We start from the raw sequence: 16,503 nt of genomic DNA on the forward strand, positions 1-16,503 counted from the left end.
TTGGGAAGGATATCACAAAGCCGTTTTAATCTCCCGTGAGGCAAGGTGGCTCACAGCTGTTCTGACTGGTCCTTGACACCCTGGATACTGGCACTGGGACAGAGTTGACGTACAAGTCGATGCCACAAATATTCTATCGTTGACAGATGTGTGATCTCGGTGGTAAGAGGAGTGCGCAAACAACGCATAGAGACGTGTGCCAAGTGTTGGCACACTGTCCTGTTGAAAAATTTCGCCAAGGTACTGTCGCATGAGAGGTAACAAACGAGGACGCACAGCGTTCCTGACGTACCGTTGTGGCGTCAGAGTCCCTTCAATCGCAACCAGACGTGACCTGAAGTCACACCACACCAAGACGCCGGGTGTAACACCGCTGTGCCTCTCCAAAACTTTGGAATAATGGAACTTTTGTCCACAGCCTCTTCATACTCGCCTTCGATAGTCGTCCGTCCGATTCATCGTTGAATACAATGCGATTCCAATCGTCAGCATTCCATGCTTCCTGATCACGGCACCAGTCCAAAGGGAGCCATTTGTGTTGTGGTGTTAACAGCAGCCTCCGCATGGGATGGTAATTCCCTGGTCTGACTGCGGCTAGTCTCTGACCAATGATACAGGATGACACCGAATGTTGCATGGAATGCATTACTTGTCCTCGAATAGCAGGCAGAGATGTGAAGGAGTTACATTGTGCTTGTCAGACAGTATGGAGATTCTCCATTCTGGCGGTCATACGTGATCGACTGGAACCTGGACAACGAGTATGCTACTCTCAGGCTGTAATGCAGTCCAACAACTGTTACTGTCACATCCGAATGTCTCACTTGCACTTTTTGACCAGCCGACCCTTTTCCACTGTGTCAAATGCTGATAACGCTGTCTCACACGCGTTCGCGGTATCTCTGTGTCCCTCACATTTATTATTCAACATCTGATGTTGATAGCGTCCCTTATGTACTCTGATAGGTCTCGTAATGACACTAAAGGCCAACGACAGTAAACCAGATCGTTTTGTCAGGCGGTTTGTCATTATCACTGCGCTGCCTTTCATCAGACATAAAATTAATATGCAAATTTGCGTACCCTTTGATCAACGAACCGTCTCAATTAATTTTTAGCTTCAAATGCTAAATTTCATTTGAAATAGCACTTAAAAACATCCTTCCTCTTCGCCCAGATCTCAGGAAATGACCATGATGTTAATTTCAGAGACATCCAAGATCATATGGAGGCTTATCGACCGTCGTTCTTCCTGCGTGCCATGTGGGAATGGGACTGGGAACGTGGAAAGTGACAGTGAAACCAAAAATACGTGGGTTTGTTGAAAAGTTATACCTCCAAATTTTTATGTGAATACTCTTAAAGCTTTTTAAATAAAACAGGCCTGATTAACATTCTACTTCTTTATTCCTCTTGTCTACACATTTAGCAGTGTCTAATGTAACTATGTCGGTGCTTGGAAAACAGCGTGCCGTCATCGAGTTTCAAATTAGAAGAGTCCTTCCACGCATGGATCTGATCTTGAGCATGGCAATGCCAGGTCACATACGAACGCTGTGAATCTGCAACAGTCCGATGGCTGTCGTCGATCATCCTCCATACACTCCCTACTTGGTCCCATCCGATTTTCACCTGTTTCCAAAACTTAGAGAACACCTTCGAGACGTCACTTTGATAGTGAAGCAGCGGTGCAAGCAGAGGTAAGTTGTGGCTCCGTCGGCAATGTCCAACATTCTACAGTGATGATATAGGGTGACAATTATTGAACTATATGAAAGAAGTGTAAATTAATTGCAAACTATGGCGTGCACACACTTTGTTCAGTGTGTAAACGTCGCTATAGATATTCGGATTTAGCTTATGACGTGTTCAATATGTCTTCCCTCATTGGGGATGATGTGGCGCAGACGTATAGCGAAATTCTGCATGACCTGCTGAAGCGTAGGAACGTCGATACTGTCCATATCCCCTGAATGGTTGCTTTCAGCTCAGCAATAGTTTCGGGGTTATTGCTGTACACCTTCTCTTTAATATAGCCCCACAAGAGGAGTCGCTTGTGTTCAGGGTCCGGAGAATATGACGGAAAATCGAGACCAATGTCAGTGGCATCTGGGTACCCCAGAGCCAGAATGCGGTCACCAGAGTGCTCCTCCAGGACATCAAACACTCCCCTGCTTCGATGGGGCCGAGCTTCGTCACCCATGAACCACTTCTTGTCGAAATCAGGGTCACTTTGGATAATGGGGATGAAATCATCTACCAAAACTTTCACGTACCATTCGGTAGTCACTGTTCCATCAAGGAATATCGCACAGATTATTCCGTGAGTGGTCACTGCACACCACACAGTGACACGTCGAGGGTGAAGAGACTTCTCGATCGTGAAATGTGGATTCTTAGTCCCCCACCAGATGTGCCAATTTTGTTTATTACGAACCCATCAAAATGAAAGTGGGCTTCGTCGCTACACCAAACCATACGTGTGGATATTAAATTCCATCATGCCTAGCGGCCAGCCATGCAGTTTGAACGCCCTTATGCAAACCGTTCAAAAGTTATGATGATTTTATTTAATATAGTTCAATAATTGTCACCCTGTATGAACAAACTGGTCACACGTTGGGAGAAATGTGTTCGTCGCCAGTGTTTTATTTAAATAATACATTGAAAGATCCGCCTCAGTTGCGAGAATTTTCTGGTCTTTACCCAGGTTTGGGCTAGAATAATCTAGCCTTCTTCAGAAGCATAGTATTACTATAACAAGCCAGAGTAAGGCACAGTCGACATTAAAAATTAAAACCTATAGTACCGTGGTACCATGTGTCATTAAATGTACTTAACTGAAGTCCAGCCCCGGCATCACTTCACCACGCGGTTGGTTGGCAGCGGCAACTACGTTGGCACTGACCGTTGCACGCAGAATTGCACTGGGCACATAGCAACTCGTGCGCGTGCGCATAGGGAAAGTCAAGGCTGTATATCACTGGCTGGCTGTATATCAGGGGTTGGGGACTGACAAGCGTAATTGTAAGCAAACTAGGCATTATGTAGATGAAGTCCCTATGAGTATTAACTATACGCAAATTGTATTAAATAGTAGGAAATTTATTTGGTTGGGTATATAAAGTTTAAGGATTACCTTTACGACTTTATGCACATATCGTCATCGTGTAAAGTATCCCCACCGAACATGACTAATAGCGACAAAATTACTTGTCTCACTTATTTAAAACCTTAATAACGAAAAGTGGGAAGTGATCCACATGAGTTCCAAAAGAAATCCGTTGGAATTCGATTACTCGATAAATAGTACAATTCTCAAGGCTGTCAATTCAACTAAGTACCTGGGTGTTAAAATTACGAACAACTTCAGTTGGAAAGACCACATAGATGTTATTGTGGGGAAGGCGAGCCAAAGGTTGCGTTTCATTGGCAGGACACTTAGAAGATGCAACAAGTCCACTAAAAAGACAGCTCAAAACTACACTCGTTCGTCATCTGTTAGAATATTGCTGCACGGTGTGGGATCCTTACCAGGTGGGATTGACGGAGGACATCGAAAGGGTGCAAAAAAGAGCAGCTCGTTTTGTATTACCACGTACTAGGGGAGAGAGTGTGGCAGATATGATACGCGAGTTGGGATGGAAGTCATTAAAGCAAAGACGTTTCTCGTCGCGGCGAGATCTATTTACGAAATTTCAGTCACCAACTTTCTCTTCCGAATGTGAAAATATTTTGTTGAGCCCAACATACATAGGTAGGAATGATCATCGAAATAAAATAAGAGAAATCAGAGCTCTAACAGATAGGTTTAGGTGTTCGTTTTCCCCGCGCGCTGTTCGGGAGTGGAATTGTAGAGAGATACTATGATTGTGGTTCGATGAACCCTCGGCTAAGCACTTAAATGTGAATTGCAGAGTAATCATGTAGATGTAGATGTATAATTTAATAAGGGTGTAACTGGGCGTACAACGCCCCTGTCATCACACTTAACTGCTATTGACCGACATAGGTCAGGCGTATTAATTAAAGTGTTGCGGAGGGTACAACGTTTCCGTCATCACACTTACATGCTATTGACCGACGTAAGTCAAGTATACTAAAATATAGTCTACGATGTCCGGTAAATGGAAAATATTTTCTGTAGATAACATTGTAAGTAATACGATACACGTGTAACATTATCGTTATCATTAAAAGGGGTAATATTTAGCGCAGTTAAGTTCTTCTTTACTTTTCTGCATAAATGTTAAATTCATCTATGCTATTGACCGACACAGGTCACGCATATTAATTAAAGTGTGGCGGAGGTTACAACATCTCAGTCATCACGCTTATGTGCTATTGACCGACGTCCTCGTATTTTCCTGCACGCACACTGTTGTGTACATAGTTCCACGTAGTCAGCGCGTACACAACTTTCCCAATAGAGCGCGCCCCGCTAAGCACAACAGCGCAGGGGCAGCGCTTGTCCGCCTCCGCACTACGAGATGGCGCTGCCTTAGAGACGGACCAAATTCTGCTTCCGCCGATCCGCGTATTAATATGTAACGCAGCCAATCAGATTGCTGCTAATGTAGAACCTTTTCTCCTCGTGGATCACACTCACACAGTGATACCTGAACGCTTGAGGTATTATAACGAGTGTACAAACCTCCGATTAGCCAGTCTGCATTAGTCTGCATTTATCTGCATTAGTCTGGAATAGTCTGTGCCTAATAAGATTACCATATTCCTGTACATAGCCACGAAGATAAATGAGTAGACACTTTGTCAAGTATCAGAGGTATGTGAGAATAAGATTAACGTACCAAGACCAAAGGAACTTCAGATTGTCAGTTCTAAACAGCATCCAGAATCAAGTTACGTAATGTCTATATTTTTTATTATTTTAATAAATGGTGTGAAAATTAATCAAGTTCTGTTTAAAGTTGGTCACCGTCAATCTGCTACTCTAAGCGTGCAAGTGGCATTTCTATCGTCTGACCTAACGGCAGAAGATAAACACGCCACGATAAGACCACGAGACATATTGCTGACACTCGCCTACTTCGCTGGAGCGACAAGTCAAATAATCTGATGGTGTGTGTACCGCAGGTCTTACAGTACTCACACCACACACACTAAAGTGGAAATTGGAGTATAAGCGCAAGTGTAGATGCAGACGTAGATGCGGAAATACCTTGCGTGCGGGCTGCGCGGCAGCAGCGGCCGAGATGCGCGCGTTGGCGCCCCGCAGCAGCGCGGCGAGGCCGGAGGCGACCAGGATGAGGAAGAGGTCGCCGAAGTTCCAGACGCAGGTGGCGGCGGCGGCGAAGGGCAGCACGAGCGGCGCGAGCCACGGCCGGTAGGCGGGCAGCAGCGTCGCCGAGAAGAGGAAGGGGTGCGTGCGGCGCACGTATGCCTCCAGAGGGTTGTGGGCCGTCGACAGGGCGCGCAGCGCCACAGACACGCTCAGCGCGTGCTCGTCTGAAACCCGAGGCGGGCCACCGTCAGCGCTTCCAGTCGACGCGTGCCGTCACAGCAGCCCTCTGTCAGTACTCGTGGGAATTTGTAGAGTGCTGTGGTGTTCTCAAGGAGTGCACACTGGTAAGCTCATTTAACTCTTTCTGCGTCTGCGATTCCAAATGGCATCATTAAGTATTCCTGGCTTTTTTGAGCTTCCCAATCCTTTAATGGTACCGTTTGGCATCGTTTCGCGTAGTTTCAAGTTTGACCATCAGATTGCAGTGGCGTTTGGTTTCGTGACTCGCTGTTTGTTTGAAGTGCAGAACAAAGAAGCGTCGTAAGTTGTGCTACTGCATTTGTGAGTGCACAGCGATTGTTGTGTTTAGTTTTATTGTGTGTATACTGAAATTCTTGGTTATGGAACCAACTTTACCTAGTTCCTCAAGGGCAAGGGAAAGAAATACGGTCGGCCGGTGTGGCCGTGCGGTTCTAGGCGCTTCAGTTTGGAACTGCGTGACCGCTACGGTCGCAGGCTCGAATCCTGCCTCGGGCATGGATGTGTCTGATGTCCTTAGTTTAGTTAGGTTTAAGTCGTTCTACGTTCTAGGGGACTGAGGACCACAGATGTTAAGTCCCATAGTGCTCAGAGCCATTTGAACCATTTGAACCAAAGAAATACGGTAAGTTTACAATACAGCTATGCATACATTTTTCGAGTAATTATTACGTAATTTCTAATGACATCATTTGGAGTCATTGATGCATTGGTATGTATGAAGTAAGCAAAAATGAATTTGTATCATAAGCGTGAATTGTGTTTGTTCTTATATAATGTTTCGTAGTTTTCATTCTTGCATGCATACATTTTTTGAGTAACTATTACGTAATTTCTAATGACATCATTTGGAGTCATTGATGCATTAGTATGTATGAAGTAAGCAAAAATGAATTTGTATCATAAGAGTGAATTGTGTTTGTTCTTATATAATGTTTCGTAGTTTTCATTCTTGCATCACAGTTTCTTTATAGGTTAAGCGTGGAAAACATTAAGCTCTACAGGATGATGAAATTCTTCATCTTCTTCTGTGCGGCGATGACTCTGAAATATCAGATGACGAAATTGTTTTGGATAATCAAAGCGACTATGATCCATCAGTACAGCAAGTATTGCCTCTACAGACAGGACCTGAACTGGACAGTTTAGAAGACTCTCTTACTGGTGCTGAAATTCCCCTATTTGTACGCCTTGAAACTTTAGGAGCAGGAAATGAAAATTGCCTGAGCTATACGTGGATATACAAGGATCTGCAGGCTATGGATATTCAGTGTGCTGTGTAGTTTTCGGATCCACCAAGTGAAGGACATTCTCCGCTCCAATATTTTGAAAGTTTTATTGATGAGTGTATAATTCACAATTTAGTTACGCAGACAAATCTATACTCTACTCAAGTGTTACGACAAAGTATAAACACTAGTGCCAATGAAATAAGACAGTTCATTCGCATTTATTTACTAAGTGGTATTGTGAATGAGCCGAGTTACAAGATGTATTGGGCAAATGAGACAAGGTATTATCAGATAGCTGTCATAATGCCACTCCGTCGATTTTACAAGTTGAGGAGGTATTTGCATGTGAACGATAATGCAAAATGCTTCAAATGGCTCTGAGCACTATGGGACTTAACATCTGAGGTCATCAGTCCCCTAGAATTTAGAACTTCTTAAACCTAACTAATCTAAGGACATCACACACATCCATGCCCGAGGCAGGATTCGAACCTGCGACCGTTGCGGTCTCGCGGTTCCAGACTGAAGCACCTAGAACCGCTCGGCCACCAGCGGCTGGTGCGATAATGAAAATATGTTACCTTGGGATGACCCTCAACATGGCAAGTTGTTCAAGGCCAGGTCAGTTTTAGATCAACTAAAGAACAATTTTCTAAAAAACAAAGTTGAAGAATACAACAGTATTGATGAACTTATTATTCCTCTAAAATCACATCCATCTCTGCACCAGTATATAAAATCAAAGCCACACAAATGGGGCATAAAAGTATTTGCTTGAGCTGGTGTAAGTTACTACATTTATGATTTTGAAGTGCATGTTGGGATGGGAACAAACACTACAAGTAATCCTGAGTTACGAATGAGTGGAAATATAGTGATTTGGGTGACTGAGAATTTGCCTAGGCACGCCAATTTCAAATTCTTCATGGACAATTGGTTTACTTCCCTCAACCTAACAGTAAAGCTTATAAATGAAGGAATATATGTTGTGGGAACCATAAGAAAAAACAGATTGTGTGGATACCGTCTGAAAAATGATGCAGATGTGAAAAAAGAAGGCAGAGGAACCTGTGGTTACCGTGTAGATGATAAAAACTAAATTATAATTTTGAAATGGTATGACAATAAAGCTTTTCACCTGATTTCTACCTATAAAGGCAAGGAACCTGTTGAAAATGTGGAACGTTGGAGTAAGAAAAAATATCGTATATAGACATTCCAAATCCCAATATTGTGCAGGAATATAAGATGAACATGGGAGCAGTGGACGTCCATGATATGTTGGTCCAAATATGCAGAATAAACATAAAAAGCAAGATGTACTACCTGAGAATTGTTTTCCATTTCATAGACATGACTTGTGCGAACGCTTGGCTGCCTTACAGGCGACATTGCGCTCAGAAAAATCAGAAATATACACCACTGCTGAAGTTTTGAGCAGAAATAGCAAGTGACTTACTGAAGAAAGGAATTGGTACACCTGGAAGAAAGAGCGACCATCCAGCCACAGACTCTCCAAGTCTACCTGCTCCCAAAAGAAAGCCTAAGACAATTCACCCAGTCGCTGACGTGCGCTTTGACCAAATAGGACACTGGCCAGAGCATTTAGAATCAAAATCAAGATGCAGACTTTGTATAAAGGCATATTCAAGAGTTACATGCTCCAAGTGCAATGTTGCATTGTGCTGTAACAAACAAAACAACTGTTTCAGAAATTTTCATTGTAAATAAATCAGTAAAAAATCAATTGGTTCTGTGTTAAAATTAAATGGAAGGTTCAAACAAACAAGCTGTTTTATTCCTTAACAAAACAATAAAGTGTCTTACCGCTTACTAATAAAATAAATAAGAAATTAATTTATGTATTTATACTGACAACTTTACACCTAAATAATACTTACGGTGAATTTATGTGACAATGATGCCATTTGGAATCATTATTTTATTTATTAACCAATAGCTTCAAAAGAAATTTTGCAATGGATACGGCATATGTTCAACATATACAGTAAATACTCATCATAAAAAAATTTTCCCCAATTTTTTTCTAAATGTGATCAAAAAGGGTTAATGGTGATGCATTTGTTATACACTGAAGCACCAAAGAACAGGTACAGGCATGCATATCCAAATACGGAGATACATAAACGGGCAGATTTCAATGTTGGGCCATCAACAAGTCTCAGCATGCGAACCATTCAACGAAACATCACAGATGTAGGCTTTCGGAGCCGAAGACCCACTAGTGTACCTTTGATGACTGGATGACACAAGGCTTTACACCTCGCCTGGGCCCGTTAACACCGACATTGGACTGTTCATGACTGGAAACATGATGCCAGGTCGGACAGATGGACGTGTACAGTTATGGAGACAACCTCTTGAAACCATGGCCCTTCCATGTCAGTAGGGGACTGTTCAAACTGGTGGAGGCTATGTAATGGTGTGGGGCGTGTGCATTTGGAATGAAATGGCCCACCTAATACGTCTATATACGACTCTGACAGGTGACACGTACGCATCACCTGCATCCATTCACGTCCATTGTGCATTCTGACGGACTTGGGCAATTCCAGCAGGACAATGCGACAGCCCACACGTCCAGAATTTCTACAGAGTGGCTCCAGGAACACTCTTCTGAGTTTAAACACTTCCGCTCGCCACTAAACTCCCCAGCACGAACATTATTGAGCATATCTGGGATGCTTTTCAACTTGTTGTTCAGAAGAGATTTCCACCCCCTCGTACTCTTACGGATTGATGGACAGCCCTGCAGGACTGATGGTATCATATCTCTCCAGCACTACTTCAGACATTAGTCGAGTCCATGCCACGTCGTGTTGCGCCACTTCTGCTTGCTCGCGGGGGTCCTACACGGTATTAGGCAGGCGTACCAGTTTCTTTGGCTCTTTAGTGTATTTACGTACCTTCAGCAGCCAGTCTGCAGTGACGGACAAAACATTGCCAGACAAAACAATATTTACTGTAGAGTAATGACATTTCGGGGATACGTTTGTCTAGGTAACATAATTAAGTGATTAACCATGTAAGAACACAGGTCAGTGTCAGCGCGAGGTAAACCCCTGCAAATCTGAACTGATAGTACATTAAAAACCGGCGTAACCGGCAGAATGTTAAATGCAAGCATACAAATGTAGTGTGTTTCCAGGTGCCAGATACCAGTTTGTAGGATGGAGTTCCATGCCTGCTCCATTTGCTCGCTCAATACAGGGACGGTTAATGCTGTTTGTGGATGGCTCGACTTGTCTTCCGATGACATCCCATGTGTGCTCGATTGGAGACAGAGCTGGTGACCGACACTCTGTAGAGCAGTGGTTCCCAACCTTTCTTACACCATTACCCCTGAGTGCAATCAAACATTAGCAAGTACCCCAGTCCTAGACCCCCTGCTATCTGTTGCCCCAACTCTCCCACGTTGTCACCAACTTTAGTACCTAACTAAACTGTAGAATGAAAGACTTTCCTTAGAAGACTTTTATTTACAAAATGATGAAAGATGAATGATATTTAGTGTGTGTGTGTGTGTGTGTGTGTGTGTGTGTGTGTGTGTGTGTGCGTGCGTGTGTGCCTGCGTGTGTGTGCATGTGAGTGTGTGTGCATGTGAGTGTGTGTGCAAAATGATGAAAGATGAATGATATTTAGTGTGTGTGTGTGTGTGTGTGTGTGTGTGTGTGTGAGTGTGCGTGTGTGTGAGTGTGCGTGTGTGTGAGTTAGCGTGAGTGTCTGTGGGCGAGAGTGTCTGTGTGTGTGTATTCATGTGTTAGAATGAATGATGAAGTAATTCGCGGTGCATCACAAGTGCTACCCGTAGCTCCTTCTCAGAAAAGAAAGCTGAGTATCCACAGTGAGGGTACAGACTTGTTACAAAATATGTTTCCCCCGCATTACTCCTCTCTGTTGCACGACTTGCTTCACCTGCACACTGAAACTCCATTTAAAATGAAACGAGATCATATGTGTGCACTATGTTTACTGTTCGTAAATCACTTCATTGCTGCACTGCTTACTTTTGAACTGAAATCAAACTGGACGTCTTCAGGCTGTCAATGCTTTGTGTCTAACCATTCTAATAATAACAATTAAACTAGGTACAGCAATCTATGTTGATACTGTTATGTTGTGCTGTCATTTAATTCATCTATCTATTTCGAAACAAGTAATGAAGCAATTTCTGGACTAGTTCAGGTACTATCTACAACACGGAAAAGATATTTTCCTGAGATATTTAGCATTTGTTACGTATACGACGCACTTTTATCATCAGCAATGTATGGGATAAAGCACAACATATTTGTGTAGTGGATGGACTATGTGAGGAACCTGTAAACTTCATCGCATAATGCTACTAACTGAGAAGAAGTAATCACTGATAACCTATATGATCAGCATTAGAGTCTTACAGAATTGTAATAATAGTAACGATCTTTTGAAAATAATTTTGTTTCGTGGCTGAAATAGAATACAATCCTTTAGTTTTTACCCCTCATAAAATTTCGTTTCACCCCTCATGGGTTAATTAACCCAGGTTGGGAACCATTGCTGTAGAGCATGTTGGATTACAACAGCGGTATGTAGGCGAGCGTTATCCTGTTGGAAAAAACCCCTGGAGTATTTTTCATGGATGGCAGTATGACAGGTCGAATCACAAGACTGACGTACTAATTTATAGTCAGAGTGCGTGCGATAACCACGATAATGCTCCTGTCGTCATACAAAATCGCGCCCTTGACCACAACTATAGGTGCACGTCCTATGTGTGTAACACTGGCCCTTCTTTGAGTTCTCGCTTGACACCACTGAAGTCGCAAATGGATGTTGTTTGTGGTCAGTGGAATGCAAGTTACGGGGCGTCTGGTTCGGAGATGTCCTTGAAGCAACCAATCTGTTACAGGTCATTGTGTCACAGTGGTGCCAACTGCTGCTCGAATTGCTGCTGCAGACGCCGTATGATCCGCCACGAGACAGTCCAGAGCCCAGTCTTCTTGCTACCGTAGCTTCCCGTGACCAACCCTGCCAGCCATCATCTACAGTTGCTACATTCCTGCCAAGTCTTCCTGCAATATCAGAGAAGGAAGATCCAGATTCTCGTAGCCCTATTGCACGACTTCGTTCAAACTCAGTGTGCTGTTGCTAATGGCGTCGTCGTTGTCTGAAAAACTCTCTTCACTAACATCAACTCACTACATCCACCTTCCAAGATAACAAACGTTCATGACCATTACTGCCCGTATTTGAAACCAACCTGATTTGCATCCTCATAGGGTCGCCACTAGAACCACACTTATCCGTCTGGCGTCATACTTCAATAGGCGTCATCTTTCGAATGTAGAAACATGCCTACCAACTTTCGTTTATCTCACACAGCTCCTTCTTGGTGATGCGATATTTTCCGTCAGTGTTTGTTAATTATATTTATTAACTATGAAAAATTTGATTTGCATCCAGCATTTGCAGTCACTATCAAAAGATCTTCAAAAACGTGTTTGCCTCCGTAGGTGAGTTAGCTCGCCTCCAGCGGCGTCGCGGCTCGGACGCCTGTTTACGTCCATGCAGCGGAGTGTTTGGCTCACGAAGTTGTCTACCTCTTGTGCTTCCCGCGAGTAACTACGTTGTAGAATGAGATTTTCACTCTGCAGCGGAGTGTGCGCTGATATGAAACTTCCTGGCAGATTAAAACTGTGTGCCGGGCCGAGACTCGAACTCGGGACCTTTGGCTTTTGCGGGCAAGTGCTCTACCAACTGAGCTACCGAAGCACGACTCACGCCCCCTTCTCACAGCTTTACTTCTGCCAGTACCTCGTCTCCTACCTTCCAAACTTTGCAGAAGCTCTTGCCCGTGAAGGCAAAGGTTCCGGGTTCGAGTCTCGGCCCGGCACACAGTTTTAACCTGCCAGGAAGTTTCAACTACGTTGCAGACACAACGTGACTCACTCCTATAGAATGTCAACTACTAATATCAGCTTCACTACCTGATTCGCGCGACCCGGAGGCTTCGAAACCGAACGCTTCGTACGGGAAATCAGAATAGATCTACAAGACCTGATTGGTATCCAGCTCTAAATTACGACTAGTGTGGTTTAACTTAAATTGATCAACGACACAGGATGAGATAAATTTGTAAGTAACCATAAGAACGGACTACAATTCAAACATTCGGATGGTCGCAGATTTTCTCCGCTCAGGGACTGGGTGTTGTGTTGTCCTAATCATCATCATTTCTTCGCCATCGACGCGCAACTCGCCGAAGTGGCGTCAAATCGAAAGACTTGCACACGGCGAACGGTCTACACGACGGAAGGCCCTAGTCACACAACATTTACATTTACCTCACTTAAATCTTGATAACCTGCCGTTCTAGCAGCAGTAACCGGCCTAGCAACTGCGCCAAACACGTGTTGTCTGATATAGGCTTTGCCGGCCGCAGCGCCGTATTCTGCCTGTTTACATACCTCTATTTGAATACGCTTGCCTATACAAGTTTCTTTGGTACTTCAGTCTACTTCTATATGCCAGTCTGTGAATGTGTCTCTGTCAGTGAAGGCTTCCCTCAGTTAAGAGTAAGTTGTTCTGTGCTAATTTTAGAATGTGTTTCTTACTGCCAGTTTCTAAAATGTTTATATCCGTTGCGATTGCCATCAGCTTCCCCTAGTATCCATTCAAATCATTGGCTACCTGCAAGTAGGGTCGTAGTCCAAGCATTCCCACAGTCTGATACTACGTAGAATGGTGACATGAGATTCCGAGGACCTATCAATATTTATTCCTCCCGCTAACTGGGTCAAGTTCCTTTCATTCAGATCGCCTGGATACGAAAATCGTGGCAGTCAGTTTAGGTGTGGCAGCGCAACCGCCCGTGTCCTCCCTGCATTTCCAGTTAAATGGAACAGTTACATACTAGCTGTAGTGACACAGAGGAGGGATTGAATGAATCAATGAAAGAAGAGGCAGAATGCTTGTTTCACTAGACACTTCGGTTGCGGTCACTGTGTATACTTCTTATGGGGATGGTCTGTCGCTTTATTTTTCGTCATCCAGACTCGTTTGGAAAAAAAAGGAAGATTGGGTTTGACGTCCCGCCGACATCGAGGTCATTAGAGACGCAGCACAGGTTCTAAATCTGGATGACCAGGTGCAGGTTTGAACAGTCGTCCTCTCGAATGCGAGACCAGTGTGCTAACCACTGCGCCATTTCACTTGGTCAGACTGGTTTGGACACTAGGAGGCGTCTGCGCCAGCTAACTACTATACGATGGTGCACTGTCGCCGTACACTTCTACCAGATCACCGTGGATTGCTGCTGTGACACTTCCATTTCTAACAGAGGATGAAATAGAAAGCAATACTCCTCCTTATCAGGGGGCTCAGGCATTTTGTTTTATGTGGTGCAGCTGCGAGCTACAGTGCTGTGACGCGAGGATTTTAATGTATAGCAGGGCTACAAATATGTACATGCAAACTAGTAAGAAACTACACTGAGGTGACAAAATTTATGGGATAGCGATATGCACAAACATAAATGGCAGTAGTGTGGCGTACGTAGGGTGTAAAAGGGCAGTGCATTGGCGGAGTAGTCATTTGCTGTCGGGTGATTCATTTCAAAAACTTTCAGTCGGTGATAATGGCCACACGACAGGACTTAACAGACTTCGAACGAGGAATGGTACTTGGAGCTAGACGCATGGGACATTCCATTTCGCAAATCGTTAGGGACTTCTGCATTCCGAGAGTGCCGAATTTCAGGCATTGCCTCTCACTACGGACAAACCAGTGGCTGATGGCCTTCACTTAACGACCGAGAGCAGCGGCGTTTGTGTGGAGTTGTTGGTGCTAACACACAAGCAACACTGTGTGAAATAACGGCAGAAATCAACGGGAACGTACAACGAATGTCGCCGTTAGGACAGTGCGACGGGGCTATGGCAGCAGAAGACTCACCCGAGTGCCTTTGCTAACAGCGCTACATCGCTTGCAGTTCCTATCCTGGGCTCTGACTGTATGAGTTGGACCCTAGACGACTGGAAAACCGTGGCTGGTCAGATGAGTCGCGATTTCAGTTGTTAAGAGCTGACGGTCAGGTTCGTGTGTGGCGCAAATTGCACGAAGCCAGGGACCCAAGATGTCAACAACGCACTGCACAAGCTAGTAGTCACTACTTCACAGAGGAAGACCGCACTGCAGTTCCTTCTCTAAATCCTCGCACAAACGAAAAAATGGCTGACATCGAAATAAGTGTCCAAGGAATAGAAAAGCAACTGGAATCACTCAATAGAGGAAAGTCCACTGGACCTGACGGGATACCAATTCGATTCTACACGGAGTACGCGAAAGAACTTGCCCCCCTTCTAACAGCCGTGTACCGCAAGTCTCTAGAGGAACGGAGGGTTCCAAATGATTGGAAAAGAGCAAAGATAGTCCCAGTCTTCAAGAAGGGTCGTCGAGCAGATGCGCAAAACTATAGACCTATATCTCTTACGTCGATCTCTTGTAGAATTTTAGAACATGTTTTTTGCTCGCGTATCATGTCATTTCTGGAAACCCAGAATCTACTATGTAGGAATCAACATGGATTCCGGAAACAGCGATCGTGTGAGACCCAACTCGCTTTATTTGTTCATGAGACCCAGAAAATATTAGATACAGGCTCCCAGGTAGATGCTATTTTTCTTGACTTCCGGAAGGCGTTCGATACAGTTCCGCACTGTCGCCTGATAAACAAAGTAAGAGCCTACGGAATATCAGACCAGCTGTGTGGCTGGATTGAAGAGTTTTTAGCAAACAGTATACAGCATGTTGTTATCAATGGAGAGACGTCTACAGACGTTAAAGTAACCTCTGGCGTGCCACAGGGGAGTGTTATGGGACCATTGCTTTTCACAATATATATAAATGACCTAGTAGATAGTGTCGGAAGTTCCATGCTGCTTTTCGCGGATGATGCTGTAGTATACAGAGAAGTTGCAGCATTAGAAAATTGTAGCGAAATGCAGGAAGATCTGCAGCGGATAGGCACTTAGTGCAGGGAGTGGCAACTGACCCTTAACATAGACAAATGTAATGTATTGCGAATACATAGAAAGAAGGATCCTTTATTGTATGATTATATGATAGCGGAACAAACACTGGTAGCAGTTACGTCTGTAAAACATCTGGGAGTATGCGTGCGGAACGATTTGAAGTGGAATGAACATATAAAATTAATTGTTGGTGAGGCGGGTACCAGGTTGAGATTCATTGGGAGAGTGCTTAGAAAATGTAGTCCATCAACAAAGGAGGTGGCTTACAAAACACTCGTTCGACCTATACTTGAGTATTGCTCATCAGTGTGGGATCCGTACCAGGTCGGGTTGACGGAGGAGATAGAGAAGATCCAAAGAAGAGCGGCGCGTTTCGTCACCGGGTTATTTGGTAACCCTGATAGCGTTACGGAGATGTTTAATAAACTCAAGTGACAGACTCTGCAAGAGAGGCGCTCTGCATCGCGGTGTAGCTTGCTCGCCAGGTTTCGAGAGGGTGCGTTTCTGGATGAGGTATCGAATATATTGCTTCCCCCTACTTATACCTCCCGAGGAGATCACGAATGTAAAATTAGAGAGATTAGAGCGCTCACGGAGGCTTTCAGACAGTCGTTCTTCCCGCGAACCATACGCGACTGGAACAGGAAAGGGAGGTAATGACAGTGGCACGTAAAGTGCCCTCCGCCACATACCGTTGGGTGGCTTGCGGAGTATCAATGTAGATGTAGATGTA

General features: G+C 44.3%; 1 protein-coding gene across 1 annotated transcript in view; it reads right to left on the reverse strand.

Moving 5' to 3' along the window:
- LOC126456153 (gustatory receptor 5a for trehalose-like) overlaps positions 1 to 16,503 on the reverse strand; it is a 93,125-nt gene that overhangs the window by 33,835 nt on the left and 42,787 nt on the right. The window contains exon 4 of the mRNA XM_050091907.1: positions 5,183 to 5,469. Within this exon, the coding sequence (XP_049947864.1) occupies positions 5,183 to 5,469 (287 nt within the window). The remainder of the gene's footprint in view (positions 1 to 5,182; positions 5,470 to 16,503) is intronic.

The sequence above is a fragment of the Schistocerca serialis genome, chromosome 2 (assembly GCF_023864345.2).
Source record: "Schistocerca serialis cubense isolate TAMUIC-IGC-003099 chromosome 2, iqSchSeri2.2, whole genome shotgun sequence".
In the NCBI taxonomy this organism is placed as follows: domain Eukaryota; kingdom Metazoa; phylum Arthropoda; class Insecta; order Orthoptera; family Acrididae; genus Schistocerca; species Schistocerca serialis.